At 54.2% G+C, this 16,670-nt stretch overlaps 5 protein-coding genes across 5 annotated transcripts; 1 reads left to right on the forward strand and 4 right to left on the reverse strand.

Moving 5' to 3' along the window:
* Window positions 1–691: 691 nt before the first annotated feature.
* On the reverse strand, window positions 692–4,306 carry PFLUO_LOCUS8627 (uncharacterized protein; the record flags this gene model as incomplete). The annotated part of the gene is made up of 3 exons (XM_073786373.1): window positions 692–706; window positions 771–2,159; window positions 2,216–4,306. The coding sequence occupies 3 exons, from the start codon at window positions 4,304–4,306 to the stop codon at window positions 692–694; spliced, it is 3,495 nt and encodes a 1,164-aa protein (XP_073642635.1).
* Window positions 4,307–5,934: 1,628 nt separating this feature from the next.
* PFLUO_LOCUS8628 (uncharacterized protein) lies at window positions 5,935–6,471 on the forward strand (the record flags this gene model as incomplete). The annotated part of the gene is made up of 3 exons (XM_073786374.1): window positions 5,935–5,950; window positions 6,003–6,212; window positions 6,308–6,471. The coding sequence occupies 3 exons, from the start codon at window positions 5,935–5,937 to the stop codon at window positions 6,469–6,471; spliced, it is 390 nt and encodes a 129-aa protein (XP_073642636.1).
* A 140-nt stretch (window positions 6,472–6,611) lies between these two features.
* PFLUO_LOCUS8629 (uncharacterized protein) lies at window positions 6,612–11,062 on the reverse strand (the record flags this gene model as incomplete). The annotated part of the gene is made up of 2 exons (XM_073786375.1): window positions 6,612–10,694; window positions 10,751–11,062. The coding sequence occupies 2 exons, from the start codon at window positions 11,060–11,062 to the stop codon at window positions 6,612–6,614; spliced, it is 4,395 nt and encodes a 1,464-aa protein (XP_073642637.1).
* A 386-nt stretch (window positions 11,063–11,448) lies between these two features.
* On the reverse strand, window positions 11,449–12,596 carry PFLUO_LOCUS8630 (uncharacterized protein; the record flags this gene model as incomplete). The annotated part of the gene is made up of 4 exons (XM_073786376.1): window positions 11,449–11,496; window positions 11,551–12,065; window positions 12,117–12,194; window positions 12,260–12,596. 4 exons carry the CDS (start codon window positions 12,594–12,596, stop codon window positions 11,449–11,451), a joined length of 978 nt encoding a protein of 325 aa, XP_073642638.1.
* A 368-nt stretch (window positions 12,597–12,964) lies between these two features.
* On the reverse strand, window positions 12,965–15,615 carry PFLUO_LOCUS8631 (uncharacterized protein; the record flags this gene model as incomplete). Its single annotated transcript, XM_073786378.1, has 5 exons — window positions 12,965–13,352; window positions 13,401–13,493; window positions 13,551–14,730; window positions 14,787–15,245; window positions 15,300–15,615. 5 exons carry the CDS (start codon window positions 15,613–15,615, stop codon window positions 12,965–12,967), a joined length of 2,436 nt encoding a protein of 811 aa, XP_073642639.1.
* Between the last annotated feature and the right edge of the window lie 1,055 nt (window positions 15,616–16,670).

A 16,670-nucleotide genomic window follows, 5' to 3' on the forward strand; every position in this document is an offset into this window, starting at 1 on the left:
GTTTTTTGGTTTTTGCCCGCAAAAGCAAAGTCTGAGAAATCTCAAATCACGATACAATGATGGCGGGTGTGTGCTAGCGGTGGTGGTGGTTTGAAATAAAAGACTGAAGGCGCTGCGCACGATTATGCATTTCTTTTTTTCTACACTCTTGTTTCCCCCAAACACAACACTTAGTAGCTTAGACTCTTGACCATCTCAATGTCCCCCATTATTCCCCTTCCTCTGAAACCGATGCAGACGGTATAAAAAAAGCAGTTTGCAAACAGATGCAGAACGCAGGAAAAAATTCTTCTTTCAACAAGACGAGAAGTCTCTAATTGTTCGTCTATACGTAGTGCCTAGAAAAAAATTGCTCAGATCAAATACAATAGAGACCAGTTTCTATGGTTGTCTAACGCAAAATCATCTGGCAGAGCGTAGAGGAGGAGATGAGAAAAGCATTCTATTCGTATGGACAGTAGGTCAATAAACTGGAGCACCGGGGGTATAACAAAGAAAGCAAGCAGGAAACAATCGAAAGCAAAAAGCAAATCAAATGGCTATTTTCATCGGTGCCGTGTGCAAAATCCAAAAGCAAAGACGTGAAACCAACCCGAAAGAAAACTAAACCGAAAAGCATAGTCTCGGGGTTTACAATGAGATGGCATGCAAATCCAGGAGATGAAACCAGATATCCTCCAAAGGGCTGTGCTTAGTCGCGAACACCCTATGAAAAATCAAGAAGTTAGCAAGGCGCAGGGAAAGAAAAAAAAAGGATGCGTCGAACATACGAAGAGATATGCTAGCTCCCTGTGATCCAACCGAGCGACGTTCATAGTGCCACCCTCGTCGAGGGCACCGTCAATCAAATCGCGCTTCTTATCCTGCAGCTCGATGATGCGATCCTCAACGGTATTGGTGACGAGCAAGCGATGGACGAAGACATCTTTCGTCTGGCCGATCCGGTGGGCGCGGTCAACGGCCTGATCCTCAATATAAGGGTTCCAAAATGGATCAAAAACGATGACATGAGACGCAGAGACGAGATTCAGACCCGCATTGCCTGCCTTGAGCGAGACGAGCATGATCTTGCAAGCCGGATCCTGCGAAAAGACCGTGACGGACTCAAGGCGGTCCTTGGTAGCCATGCTGCCGTCGTAGCGGGCGTATCCCCAACCGCGGCGCTTGATAGGGACCTCTAGCAGATCCAGCAGCGAGGTAAACTGGCTGAAGATGATGGTCTTTTCTTCGTTGCCGCGGTCTTCGTTGGCTTGCAGGATCTCCATGGCTTTCTCAATCTTCGAGCTGGGCACGTACGTCTTCTCCAGACGGCGCAGGTACTTGTTCTTCTCCTTCTTGTTCTTCTGAGCTGCGGCGCGGAGCTCGGCCAGGGATAGTTTCTTGGGGTTCGAACCTTCTTCATCTTCGGTGTCAGGCTCCGATTCTTCCGGTTCTGGCTCCTCTGGTTGTTTCTCTGGTTCTGGCTCCTCTTCGACCTCGGAGGGAGGGAGTGAGTCCGGATCGTGGACCTTTTTGAAAGAAAGCCCGTCCGTAATCGTGCGAGGATCGACAGGCCCACGACAGTTCTGGCATTTGATCATAGCCTCGAGATCACCCGGGCCGTCCGTGACAGGGCCTGAGAATCGAGCAAAACACTCGGAACACAGGGAGTGGCCGCAGGGGATGTAGATCACCGCGTTTTCCACGCTATCCATGCAGATAGGACAAGTGCCGTCTTCTTCGTCTGCGTTATTCTTGAGCCGGTCCACCACCGTTGGACTCAAGAGTTTAGCATTGGCGATAAGATCTATACCCGGCACGGCTGTGGGCAGGTCGAGGCCGATGCGGAATCCCTTCAGAAGGTGAGCATGGCAGCAAGCCTGTCGGAGACGAAGGAGAAGAACCAGAACATGGCTGTAATTTCTGCCCATAGTGCCAGCATCCAGATACCGCTCGATCTGGCCCTGTGTGTTCTTCTCCAACTCTCTGTACATCTCATTTTCTTGGTCGCTAAATACGATGTGGGTCTTCTCCACCACTTTCGGTGGTAGCTGCAGAATAGGCTCGCCATCGATCTTCGTCTTCTTAGTACGGCGAAGGCAGATAGCTTTCACCAAGACACGCAGCATTGCCATGACCACCTCAGGCTGGCCCCTAGATGCCCTAGGGCTGGTAAATGTCTATAGAGAGTGGTCAATATCTTGTCCTTTCTTGTGGGCGTAAGGGTGGAACTCACGTATTTAAATTTGTCGGGATTGTTGTAGGGCCGAATTTTAAGGAATTTAATGAGAGCCTGCAGATCTTCCAGGCGGTTCATCATGGGTGTGCCGGTCAAACACCAGCGGTAGGTAGCATCCAAGCGGCAGCATGCCTTTGACGACTTTGACCGAGGGTTCTTGATGTTCTGTGCCTCGTCGACGATAACCCGGTGCCATTTGCTAGACGGGCCGAAGAGCGATGACTGCTCACGGAGCTGCCTCACGATGCTGGGGTCTTTTCCCTCTTCCGAGGCTTTTTCTGCCTGAAGTATCATCTTAAAGTTGGCCACAAGTGTACCAAAAGTTGTTATCACCACGTCGTGATTCTTCAGATCCCGCCATGGAACGTGTCGACTCAGGCTGTGGAAAATGAAGACCGACAGCTGATCTTTCCCGGGTTTGACATGTCGCATGATCTCTGCCTTCCATTGCTCCAGCAGCGCCTTCGGGGCAAGGATCAATGTAGGGCGGCGATCAGGATCGGTGAACGGACGGGAGGCCATAAGAGCAATGGCCTGAATGGTTTTCCCAAGGCCCATGTCATCCGCGAGAATGCCTCCCTTGTGGGGACTCTCTTCCTTGGCCTTCATCCATTTCAGACCAATCTTTTGGTGCTTCATGAGTGTGACCTGGAGCGACTGGGGCGTCTCTTCGTTGTCAGCTTTAGTGGCTTCGCGGATATCTTTGATACCCGTGAGAAGGTTCTTGATGTCAACTGGGAAGTTTCTCTCTTCATAGCGCTCGACTACGTCGTCGGAATCGTCCTCATCCTCTCTTCCATATAATAGCTCATTGCTTGCCACATCTTGGAGAAAACCAAAGCTTCTTTCCGCGGCGTTCGGGTCCACGCCCAGCCATGGAAGATTTCTGGAAGGCAACGGTGGTGGAGGCATTGGAGGCATCCCCATATACGGACTCCCTGGGTGAGGCATCCCAGGAAACGCTCCAGGCATCCGCATAGGGTATCCCGTAGACGAGACCCCAAACCGAGAATGAAAATTATCCCCCGAGATTTCCTCAAAATCGTCATCATCGTCGTCGTCGGGTATAGTTTCATAGTGACGAGGTGGTTCGATGAGAGGGTAACCGGGCTCCTTCTTGACCTTCGGGAAATGAGTTCTGTCCGGGATATTGTCAAAGGAGGGCCGGGGTTGGCGGAACGGAGGAGGCGAAACGGAGCTACTCAGAGAAGTATACTCATTCTCCTGGGCCTGGAGCGTGCGAGCGAGTTCGGCATCCTGCTCCATTTGAAACCCATCACGGATGAGTCTCGCTTGGTCCTCTTCCTCCTTCCGAAGATTGGCAAGGACGGTAGACGGCGGGATCCTCTCCAGCTGTGCTGTCATTTCCACAGAGTCGGGTTCCATCATCTCCTCGTAGACCTCTTTGTTCGCAGCCAGTTTTTCCTCCAGTGTCTGTCTGGTTCTTGAGGGCTGCAGTCTCGGTGGGTTTATGGGTTGGTTGGTGAGCGATCGATACTTTGACGGTCCACGTTGATGCGGGGAGCTGCCTGAATCCTGGCGAGATCTCTTGCGAGAGGAATCACGAGACGATGATTCCTGGCTTGGGAGAATGTTATGACGCTGAATGACAAAGGGCGACGGAGCAGATGAAGGCCAATACGGATTGGAGACAGATGAAGGCTCTGACGACCAAGAGGTTCCGAAAGATGGCGAGCGTGTGGTGTGCAATCTGGGAAACAGGGGAGCCGCAGGAGGTGGTGATCTGGGCCTGGAACCAGACATAACCACAGGTCGGGGGGAAGGCCTGTGTGTATACCTTTCCTGGGGTGGTTGAGGAGGCGCCGCTGCGGCCGCCAGTGCTGGACGAGGCATGTCCCGGGGTGAATCAACGCTCTGGGCAGAGGCAGGGCCATCGGAATCACCACCAAGCAGGGCGGCCACCTGCGCTTCAAGATTTCTGATGGTTCTCAGAATCTCCTCCGACTCCTCCGAATCACCCGGTTCCCTGTCTTGCAGATCCTCGTAGATGAACTTTTGTAGATCGATATCCTCGCACAGGTCCTTGATCTTGTCCTCAGAGGACATGGTTGCCACGGCAGAGGCCATCTTTTGAGGCTGTCCTACCAGACAAGGCGGGGTCCGATGGTTTCAGTTCGGTCCGGGGTATAGTTAATGAAGTGATGGTTTAAAAGAATGCTGGACTGGGCAGATCAGCCTGACGACTAGGCAGTCGGTAGATGACAGAATTGAAACGGTAGAGAGAGAGGCGAATGCGGAGAATCTGATGGGTAGATCAGCGTCTGATAAGCAAACAGGGGAAGCCGCAGGGAGCGCGGGTAGTTGCAGGGGAGGAGGGAAGGGGAAAACAAAACATGAAAGGTGAACAATCATCGCCTTGACCGGATGCTGGGCCACTGAGGGGATGCTCGAGGGAATACATACCGAAATAGACGGAGAAGTGAGGTGTCCAAAGCACTTCGTACGCGATAACGCGAGCTAGTGGAGTCGAATCGCGGGGCAAAGTAAACAAAGAGAAAGACCAAGAGAGAGTCGAAGATGAAGGAAGGAGAAAAGTACACCATCAATAATCCAGAAGTGGCCGACCTGCTCCCGGCTCGTCGCCCCGATCGATCAATCAATCTTTGATGTTCTCAAGAAGACGCGCAGGCAGGAGTCGATGTCATCCCGAGACCAGGAACGCCAAGGCTGCGGCTCTGGCCAGTCATCCACCCGCCAGCGAACAGTTCTCAACACCCCGGTCTATCCAGTCCGGGTCTTCTCAACCTTGTTGTCCGTCTCTCCAGGTTGTTGCCATCGTTGCGACTTTTATCTGCACGTGACTGCCGCGGCGAGACAAACAGTGCAAACGCGATAGGGCGGGCCCTATTGCCGGGTTGGGAAGTATATGCCCATCTGTTCGTTTGCCATCGAGACTCCATGGCCTGAGGAGTGGTGTCGGTCACGGAATAGTACGGGTGTTGATGTCTAGAATGGCGGACAGTCCAACAGTGGTGCTTATTATCGATCCAATGGCTCCAGATCCAAGATCGCCGTATATATTCTTTACACTGGCTACGCATCTAGCACTCGATCAATTCTGGAAAAGAGAATTATAATACGCGCGAGAAGATCTCGCCGGTTCGCTGTTCATCTGCCCTGGCTAGGCCTTCCCGAGCATAATTGTAGGTGCAGCCACCGCCATCGGCATTTCGTCGGGCGATGACGTCGAGCACGCGAGCAAAGCCTCTTCACCCGGTTCGGGGGCTACTCCTGGGCAGCAAACCAAGTCCCCGGAGGAAAAAGATTGGCGGGATGATTAGCGCCGCGAAGGATACCGGATTTGTGCCAGACCTTCAGATGTAGGAATCCATAATAAGACATCATGGGGGAGCTCCGCTTGGGGGGCATGTGGAGTCGGCTATTCTGGGGGTCAACCAAGTCCATTAGCTCGTTAGGGGGTTGTTGGGGGATGAGAACACCCAGTTCAGCGGGGAATAGAATTGAGTGAGAGGCTCGATCGCACAGTATAACTTTGTGCCCGGACTGACGAAGGGTCCTCGGCTGGGGTCTTGCACAAGAAGAATTCATTGCTGCAGAAGGTTGACGGAGGTCCAGTGTTCGGGGCCTCGGCACGGCCCCAGGGTTCACATGCACCGATGGCATCATAAATAACGGAGGCGTGGTTCTCACTTCATCCGTCCCTGACCCTAATTATTCTGACCTTACCATCCACCATGTCGCTCAAGAAAGGTATGATGATTCCTCCTCGGTCGCGGTAATTCATGCGCTGACAGACTGCCAGATTCCTTCCCCTCCTCCGCCGCCTTTGACGCGATCAACGAGACGCTCCAGGCCGATGCCGCCGAGCGCAAGGATGCCGTCGAGAAGGCCAAGGCCATCGTCGCCTTCAACCTGAAGAACAGCAAGGGCGAGGAGCAGAGCTGGTACCTCGATCTGAAGGAGAAGGGCGAGGTTGGCGAGGGCGCCGCCCCGAAGGGCGGCAAGGCTGATGGTGAGTTTTCTCCGACGGAGTAGTAAGACACAGCGCTGGGTCTTAACTCCTTCAATAATTCGGCACATCCCGTTACTAACCCTCTTGCGAAATAGTCACTCTCTCCCTCTCCGACGAAGACTTCCAGCAGCTCGTCACCGGCAAGGCCAACGCCCAGCGCCTGTTCATGGGCGGCAAGCTGAAGATCAAGGGTAACATCATGAAGGCGACCAAGATGGAGCCCATCCTCAAGAAGGCCCAGGGCAAGGCCAAGCTGTAAAGATTAGATACCCGTTTTCTTATCGCATCGCTGTATATCAACGAATTCTCCCCCCCTGAGGGTTTTGCTTGGTCTTTCATGGTCTTACAACTGCGTAAAAATGGACAGTAGATGAATTCTAGAATAAGAGCTCGTCTATACTACAAATCCCGGACATGGCCCTGGCGCGCCAGGCGGCCCTGGTCAAGCACGACGAAATAGTCCGCGTCCTTGACGGCTTCGATGCGGTGCGCGATCGTGATCACCGTCGACAGCTCCAGCTCCTCCCGAACAATCTGCTGGATCTCCAGAGACGTCTCATGGTCCACCGAGGCCGTCGCTTCATCTAAGATCACGATGGGACTGCGTCGCAGCACGGCGCGCGTGAGGGCAATCAGCTGGCGCTGGCCCTGACTGAGGTCTCTCCCGCCAGCCTCGATGTGCGTGTCGAGATGCCAGCCGTGCCGACTACAGAGCCGCTCCAGGACCTCGGCGCACTGCGTGTCGGAGTACTCCTCCGTCGGGTCCAGGTTGAGACGGATACTGCCCGGGAACAATACGGGGTCCTGTGCGACAAAGGTGACCCGCGTGCGGAGGGCCTGCGTGCTCACATCGGCGATGTTGATGCGGTCGACGAGGATGCGGCCGGATTCGGGGCGGACGGCACTGAGAAGCGACACGGCCAGCGTGGACTTGCCGCTTCCCGTGCGGCCGATGATGGCCGTCGTGGACCCGCCGGGGATGCGCAGAGAGACGTTGGTCAGCGCGGGATCCAGATGTGCGGCGTAGCGGAGCGTGACGTCCTCGAAGATGATATCACTGCCGTAGGTCGGCCATGCGGCGGGCGGGTCGATCGTCCCGGGGGACTCTTCTTCGATGTGGAGGAGCTCATCGATTCGCTCCACCGAGACGAAGTCCATTTGCAGCTGTCCGTACTGCTTGCAGAGAATATGTGTGGACTCGACGAAGTTGTCTGCCGCGATTAGCACGAATGCCACCAAGCCGGGCGTCGTGTTGGTGTAAAGCGCCAGGGCAGTGAGCACGAAGGTCGAGCACGCCGACAGGACTTCAAAGCGGTATGTGAGCCAGCTCTGGAGAGACCAGTAGAAGTGGTCCATGCCTTGGAATTTGTCAACCACGGAGATGACGCGGTCTTGGAAGCGTGCTTCGGCGCGAAAGGCTCGCACGGTGGTCAGGCCGTGGAGCAGCTCGCCAAAGTTGGAGAGTAGCGGGCTCAGAGATACCATCTCCAGGCGTCGCAGGCTCTGCGACGTCGGCAGGAAGCGCAAGAAGACGTAGACAAACGCGATGGTGAGCGCGACTGAGAAAACGAGGAAAATTGGGGTTGCAGTGGCGATCACCAAGATGGACGAGATCCAGATAATGATCTGGAAGGCAATCACCTGGAATTGCTGGCTGATATTGCCGTCTACCACACCGATATCCGACGTCAAGCGGTTCATCAATCGACCCATTGGAGTGACATCGAAAAAGCGAAAGGTCGCATGGCTGACTCGGACCATTACCTGCCGGAATAGCGTCTTCCCGGCACAGTAGACGATGACGAGCATGAGCAGCTGGGCGACGAGGAGGGTGGTGGCTTGGAAGGTAATGATGCCAAAAAAGGTCCAGAGCCAGGGACGCACGTCGTCGTGTGGAGGTGGGAGCTGATCTAGCGGATTATGAGGCACGAAGTAAACATCAACGCTCGACCCAGACACCAGGAATGGCTCGTGGCCGGCCAAGAAACTGCCGAATATCACGGCCGTCTGATCATAGGCCTCGCCCCATCCCTTGAGAAACCACGACTGTCCAACAGCCATGACCCGGTATACAGCCAGAACCAAGACGAGGGCGAGCCACCACCGATACTTGCCTGCCCGGATGTAGTTCCAATAAACTTGAGCCTTGACACCCCATTCTGCTCGATGTTCCTCCTCGATGAACTTGTCTGGCACTGCAGCTGCCTCATCTTCGAGAGTAGTCTCTTCTTCGGCCTCGCCTTCCGCGTCTTCATTTTCCAATCCTCCAATAATTTTAGACACGTCTTTTTTGTCATGCACGGTGGCAAGCCCATCACGTATCTCAATAATCTGATCCGCAATATGGTGAACAAGCAGGGTACGGTGTGTCACGAGAACGATGGTGCGGCCCTGCATCAGAGGTCCCGAAAGGCATTTGCGGACAATCAATTCGGCAGTGTTGTGATCGAGAGCCGACAAGGGATCATCCAGCAGCAAGACGCGCGAGGCACTGTATACCGCCCGTGCGAGAGCCACGCGCGCCTTCTGACCTCCTGAAAGACCGATCCCATTCTCACCGACGAAAGACAGATCGCCGTGCTTGAATTGCGCGAGATCGGGGAGGAGGGCGCAAGCATCCAGCGTCCGTTTGTAGCGTTGGTCATCGTACGGAGCGGAGAAAAGAATGTTGTCGCGGATGCTCATGCTCTGCAGCCAGGGAGACTGCGCACAGTACCCAACCATTTCATTTGGAAGATGGGAGGCGCCTTCGAGTTTGTCGAGTTCGCCAAGAAGAGCCTGTAGAAAAGCGGTCTTACCTGCTCCTACTTTCCCGCTCACGACTGTCAAGCCCTTGGGAATTGTCATGTTAATGCTGCGAAGTACGGGTGATTTTCGGCCTGGCCAGGCGAAAGAGCAGGATTCCAGCTTAATCGGTGGTTCGTCGGTCGACGGTTCAAAGGGCGCAGGCTCCTTGTCTGGTTCTGACATAAAGTCCTCGATACGTCCAAGAGCAATGTAGGCGTTGATGAGGGATGTGATTAGGTTAGGGATATCCCGAAGACGGCTTTCAAGCATCGTGAAAAGCTGCAGAGCAGGAAATATAATCTCAATCCGCAGGTCATGGCCAGCCAGGAGTGCATAGGAGTATAAAGCGAGAACGGGGAATATACCGCTGGCAAAAGCATTGATGAAACGGATCAGAAGGTTCCACAGGCTTGTGATTATGCGCAGGTTCAGCTCATGCTGTCGGGCGTCCATGACCTGACGAAGCCAGTGATCTTGCCACCCATACCAGCGGAGGTGCCGAATGGCTTCCACAAACTGTGAAGTGATCTGCAGTCTGGCGTCGGTCGCTGCCCGTCTCACGCGTTCCCATCGAAGGAGAGTCCGAGTAATCAGGGCGTTGACTGCCTGGGCTACTAGCACCGCTAAAATTCCCAGGAAGCAGGATGGTCCGAAAAGGCTCCAGACCAGAGCAGTGGCAATGACCAGGCCCAAGGGCGAGTCAATGAGGGTGTCAACTTCCCAAAATCGCTGAGCGACTTCATAGACATCACCTCGAAGAAGGTTGAAGATCTTGCCGAGAGAAGCGGCTTCTTTGGCCTCTGCCTGGCCTGATTTGTTTCCTTTTGTGAAGAGACGCCTCCATAGACTCTGCTTCGGTTGGACCGGGGGTTCCTCGGTTCCTTCAGTCGCATCGCCGTTGATGAGGCCACTTGTCTCATCGTCGATAGACGTTTCATCATCGCCCTGGATCTTCTGTCCAAAAATGTTCTTCCGAGAAAGCGCCTTTTCATAGACCATCATCATCATCTCGCCTCTAGACCGTTCGTAGGATCGTCGGCCGTACCATATGCTCAGCACTCCAGACTGCGAGGCAATCAGACCCGCAGCCAGCCCGAACGAAGCATAGGTCAAGGGGACTCGCTTGGAACTGGTCGGATCCTTCATCGTCTGCAAGAGTTGGTGCAGAATCAATGGCGTGGAAAAATCGCAACACATCCGTACGGTCGCGAGAACGGAAAGGATGAAGATATCGATGCCATTCGCCTTTAACAAGCGACCGAGGACCGAGCCTCGGATCTGCCGAAATTTCTCGTGGAGTCGGCGATGCTGGAAATCAAACCCGAGTAGCCAAATATCTTGCTCGTGCAATTGCCTGACTCGTCCGGTGGCAATCAATGGGGCCATCCAGGATACCGTGAGAAACTGCCACAGTCGCAAGTTGTCCTCTGGACTGCGGAAATCACTGGTGGGCTGTTGGCCCACGGAACTGATACCCCGCAAAGGGAGCGATGGTTTGCGGAAGGGCATCAACAGGATCACAATGCTGGCGGTCGCTGCGGCGCCTGCTGCAATGTAGCGAGCGATGATCTTCGATTTAGAGTCGGAGTGACTGGCCAGCGTGATTTCCACGACGAAGGTGCAGACAAAAAAGGCCAGCATTGAGATCGAACATGATCGTGGGCGCTTGACCGTAATCAGGAGCCATGCTTCCGCCTGTAGTTTCTGTCAACACTTGCGGGGGCACACGCAAGACCTCCGAGAACACGTACCCATGCAATAGTTAGAACCGTCGTTGAAACATCAATCTCAATTAGTTGAAAAAACTCCGCCGCAAAGCCAATGCCCGAGAGAACGAAAAGAGCGATGGCCCATCGCAGAGTGTGCTTGACCCCTTCGAGCGGGAGTGGATGATGCAACTCATGCTGCTCCGACACGAATGGAACAGTCCATTTCGGGCGCCATCTATGCAAGAATGGGCCAAGCAACTGGGTCAAGGCGATCAGCAAGACGATAATCGCCGGCACGGATGCCAGATAGGGCAGTGCGCAGGGCGACAGCCGCGCATTGTCGGGGTCCTGCATCTGTCAGTCGGGGGGCTCTTGTGCGGCAAATGGGGAGTCAAATACCCAGAATTGGCGACAACCACGCAGGTGGTCATCTTGCATCAATGGAAGTTGGCTCATACTTCATGGCATAGCGAGATGAAAGATGCACTTTGTTCTTGGGGAATTCTGGTGCGGGGGCAACAACGGGAGCCTTGTTGGTCCGACATTCTTCCGACAGGTTGGAGGGTAACCACGCATCGACAACTATATGGAATGGCCAGTCTTTGAAACAATGTGTTTATGCAGAAAAGCCGAAGATGATGTAAAGACTTCTTTGCTCGGATATTTACAAACGCATCTTCAGACACTCGGACAACTAGCTAATTGTCCAACACAAGCACTTATCCACCACCTATGCACTCTTAAAAGATGGCAAACGCATTCGGCGGACTAGCCACACCTCCAACAACCTGCAGTCATTCGTTAGTGAATGTTTCCAAAAGCAAGATCCAGCTGGAACATACATTGAGGGGCATACTCGACAAAAAGAAAGTATACCGTCCAGTAGCCTTACAATGCTCCGACAGCTTCTCCAGATCAAACATCTCCCCAATGGGAGTCCCCCAACCGGCCAGAACCCACTCATGAAGATTGAATTCCTGGTTGGCATGATTTCCCCGAATCGGCGACCGTTCAAAGCTCGGGGCATCTCCGGCAACGGCTGCGAACTGATGCTCCCACAACCACCGCAGCATCTCCTCCGTTGCCTCAACACCGCTGAAATCCGGCGATGGGCGTTTCGGGAGATCCTCGCGCTCCTGCGCACTGAGCTTGTTGTATGCAGCTGTAAACCCGCTGCGCACGAAGAAGATATCGCCTTTGCGGAAATCTAGCTTGTAGTCTGCGGCTGCCTGCTTCAGGTTCTCGAGCGTGATGGGAGTGGATTCCAGCGCGGACACGGGAATGCCCTTGGAGGTGGCCCACTCCGCGTAGTCGAGGAGGATTCCTCGGCCGGTAACGCCGCCGTTCTCGACCCAGGCTATTCCCTGCTGTCAGTGGTATCAGACCAGAAGCGGTCGAGCGAACATACAGTGAAGACCAATCGCATCCGACTTCTCGATATCCTCTGTTGTAGTCCCATTATAGAAGAGACGCGACTTCTGATGTGCTGAACAGCCCCACACGCTGTCAGTACGTATTTGTTGTTATATCCCCGTTAAGAAAGGAACCCACCATAATGCCTAAACCCATCCCACTGGGTCGAACCCTGGCTATTAAAAGTCAAGATATCGTCATAGACGCAGTTCGGATTTCGCAGAACAAGCTCCTGTTTGAACGGCGAGCGATTGAAACTGGGATACGAGGGCATGCTGAGCGGCCAGTCGAGTGAGACGCGCACCCCCGATCGGATTTCCTTGGCTGCTTCCACGACCCGCTCGGGTGTGAGCAGGTTCAGCGTGCCGAGCTGGTCGGTTGGCCCGAAACGACCCCAGGCGTTGCCGCGGGGGCCGTTGGGGTTGAGTGGGAGGGCGTCGAAGGCGACGGTGGGGGGGTCTTGGGTGATGGTCATGGTCGTGCAGTGGTGGGCGAGTATAGATAGGGCAGGGGAAGATTGAAGAAAGAAAAAAGAAACAAAAAGGAAGATACCATTCGCTATTTCATCAGTCCTCTTCGGAAATGGCCCTCGGCACGGTCACCGATGCTCCGTGGGAGTCTCTCGCTCCGTGGGTATCGTTGGTCGAGCTTAACCCCAAGAATAACCCCCACATCTCCACATTCCACGGATTCATATCCGTCTGTTCTATATTTCCGCTTTACTTCAGATATATACGGTAGTGAAGACTGAAAAGAAACCAAGTCTCGTGTATGACATCCCATAGGGAGAAAAAGCCCTCCAAATATGTACAAAACGAATGAATGGCCGCACTGCTGCTCTCTTTACGAAGTAAACATAGCAATCGTCGCGGCGTACGTATCCAGATTGTCACTGACCGTCGCCAGCGAGGTGCCAGACATGACAATCATGTTGGTTGTGCCAACGGTGCTGAGGGAGTACACCGTGAGGGCGCTGGTCGTGCCCTCAATGCTGAAGATATCGCTCTGACAGTCCTCGGGAGTGGGGAACGAGGAGCAATCCGTGCTGTAGTTGTCAAAGAAGCTGTACAGACCAGCACCGTAGATAATAACGTTTTCGCTGTTGAGGACGCGCAGACCCAAAGCATCGCAGTTTCCAGTGCTAGGACAGCTGGTGCTGTAGTCTGGGTCGTTGAGGGTCGCGTTGGTGGGGTACGGGCTGTTGGCCGCGTCGGGGCTGGGTTGATAGTATCTAGCATGGTGTTAGTTGGATCTTAATTGTCATAGCCAGGCCACATACGGTGTTTCGGTTTGAAGGAATCCTCCCACAATGGCACTTGCGCCTGAGAGCTGGTACTGATACAGCGAGTGGTGCTCAACTGCCGTGCCGTACCTGTAGAAGTCAATGTCAGCGAATCATCGAGACAAAGAAAGTGTTTGGAATGCTCACATCCAGACGTTCTTGCCTTCAATCAGCAAGCCCCGGCCAGTGAAAACAGAGATCTGGGTGTTGTCCGCATTGTCCAGGTCGTGGTCGGCGGTCCACAGCCACACGTTTTCCATGTAGACACCGCTGGCGGAGCTGGTGATGTGCATGGACATGTACGCCGCCTCGCAGCCTGAGGTCGGTTGTGCCGAAGTTGGGCACTGCGCAACCTGCAGATTCGAGCCGTCGAAGCCTCCAATGCGAGTATGGACATCCCACATGCCAGACCCGGAGTCCGCGTCCAGATTCCACTCGATCAACACGGCGCCAGGAGCAGAGCCCTCCGTACTCACAATCATGTCAGACCACTCGACATGTCCAGATTGTCCGGATGTGCCAACTTGGACTACGGGTACGGGGTCGGTGATGCTGGACCATGTACTTCCACTGGCCATGATCACAGAATAGGACTCTCCAACAATAACAGAGCCCGGCGGGATGGTGATCGTGCTGGTGACTTTGTAAACACCCTGATCAAAGAAGACAATCTGACCGGAGGATGCAGCAGAAGTCAGGGCTTTTTGAATGGCCGCGGTATCGTCCGTCGTACCATCGCCTTTAGCACCGGCGTCGCGGATGCTGCTGATGGAAGACGTTGGAGATGCGGCGTACTGGGGCTTCGACTTGGTGTAGTAGGCGGATCCTCCGCTAGCGAGCAGGGCGCTCGGGCGGGTTGGCGCAGTAAATGCGCCCTCGAAGTTGGCGGGTCCATCGGGGGTGTATTGGTGGCCCTGGCCCCAGGCACTGATGGTGGTAGAGCCACCCTCCAGAACCGTGCCGCTCGTTCCGTTGACCGCAACCGGGGTATTGTCAAGGGTAATGTTCTCCAGGATCAGACTGCCATTGCTAGAGGTAGAGTTTCCCCAAACAGTGGTGACAAAGGCCTCGCAGTCCTGGATGGTGCTGTCAAGGATGTTGACGGAACCAACTTCCTGAGCGCCAGCACCGCCGTTGGCGATCGAGATACCGGTGGTGCAGTTGGACAGAGTGAGACCCTGATAGGTCCAGCCCCAGTCCCAGATCTGAGAAATGGCCACCACTGCGTCGGAAATTTGAAGATTGTGCATGGAGAACTGCTGGTTACCAACGTTCATCGCGTAGAGGCCTCCGGTGGTCGTGATGTCGGTCACGAAACCGCCAGAGCCTATGTAGGGGTCAGTATTTTTTTTTTCAAAGCCGGATCTTACTGGAGCCTCTTACCGTTCTCGATGAAAATGCCCTGGTGCTGGGTTCCCGACGCAGCACTCATGGCGATCTCCACATTCTGGATGCTCGTGGCCTGTCCGACGGGCCAGTGAATACCTGTCGCGGCCGAGGAGCCCGGAATGCCGGTCAGGTCAATCTTCAAGTTCCGGATCTGTCGGAAGAACACATTCGTCGAGGTCCAGCCTTGATTGCCAGAAGACTGGTATAGGTCACCATCGATCACACCCAGGCCTGTGAAGGTCGCTGAGGCCTTAATAGTAGGGATAGAATTTGGGTTTCCAATCAGCTGGGTGTAATAGTAGTCAATGATTGACGTGGACACCAGATAGGTTCCCTCCGGGAAGTAAACAATCGCCGGCGTGGTAGTCGAGGTCTGTCCGCTGTCCGGGCCAAAGCGGCCACCGGAGCTGATGGCAGAGTTGATGGCAGCCGTGTCATCGGTGACACCGTCCCCTGTTTTCAACAGTCAGATTGATATCACTCAAGAAAAGGACGATGAGCACTCACCCACTGCACCGTAGTCCATGACATTGCGGAAGACCGTATAGTTGGACGGGTCGGCGTTAAAGGCCGCGAGACCCTGGTGCTTGATATCCGCCAACCAGTAGGACGCGTCCGCCGCTGTCGACTGGCTCACTGGCGCCTGCTGCTTTTCTGGCTTCATTGCCGCGAGGGCCTCCTTGGTTGGACCATTGTACTTGATATAGTTTGAGAAATGGCGCACCACCTGGGTACTGAGGCGTTCCACCTGGGGGATTTGGAGGAGCTGCGCATTGGCAGAGGCCAACAGAGAAAGAGAGAATGCCAGGGAAGTAACGCGCATCTTGACGGGCACTGACACAGATCAGTGGGGAATAAACGGAAGCCCAGGACAGGCTCCTTATAAGTATTTCTATTCAGACTCTAGAACCAAAAAAGAAAAAAGAAATACTATGCACGACCGCGCATGATGATCCCCAAAGGGGACATGTTTTATTGCCTTCCACCCCCATTCCAGGCCATCCGGGAAGAGCCAAAACACCCGACCGGGTTGAATGCCACGCTGACAGCCACTCAGAAAGTTGCAAGTGACTCCAGACGGAGATAAATGACCGTCGAGGGTGGTATCTGGAGATCAGAATCCTGTGGCTTGTGACGCCAGGCGGGAAAGCCCTCATGATCGCGCGTCCGTAAAGAAACAAAGTCGGTGCCGATCTTGCTCCATGGGGCCGATCGCCGCCCTTGTCTAATTCCGTGCCTCCACCAATAGCAGGTTGGATCGTGCTGGGTAAGTAAGATTTAGCCTGACGGATCATATCGAATCAGGCAAGGATGCGGACTAGTGCCGGATTCATTGCAACTGCACGGAGCAAATGTAACTCAGGGGCAGTCGGCTTTGTGTCACAGAGTTTAGCCAGCAACGACGACACCGGAGACAGGAGTCAACACCGACATGGAGCATTGGGAGTGGAACGGATCCGATGTATTGCGAACCAGAAGTTGGGTCGACCGAGACGAGTAACTGCCGAAGGCCCCATCGGCGGCGCTGCAGGAAATAAAATTTAAGGATGGGATTTAGTCCGTTTGGACGCACGGCCCAGAGTCTTTGCTTCTCGGAGGTTTCTTTTCTAGTGTGCCTTGCATGCTGGAGAACTATTAATGCAGGTTGTCTACTACTGTTGCAGAGACGAGCCAGGAACCTTGTCTAGAACCGGCTTCTGAAACGGTCGCTCTATGAGGCGATCCCCCCGCGTTACAACGCCATCCTTCTAGTCTGGAGTCTGATCTGGGGCCTGTTTCCAGATCGTTTCATATGACTCGGCTTATTGTCTATCTCGTCTATCCATGAATCAGACTGGCGTGAGCGGAGACCTTTACCCCACAAGGATGTTCTGCTGG

The sequence above is a fragment of the Penicillium psychrofluorescens genome (assembly GCF_964197705.1).
Source record: "Penicillium psychrofluorescens genome assembly, chromosome: 6".
NCBI lineage: Eukaryota > Fungi > Ascomycota > Eurotiomycetes > Eurotiales > Aspergillaceae > Penicillium > Penicillium psychrofluorescens.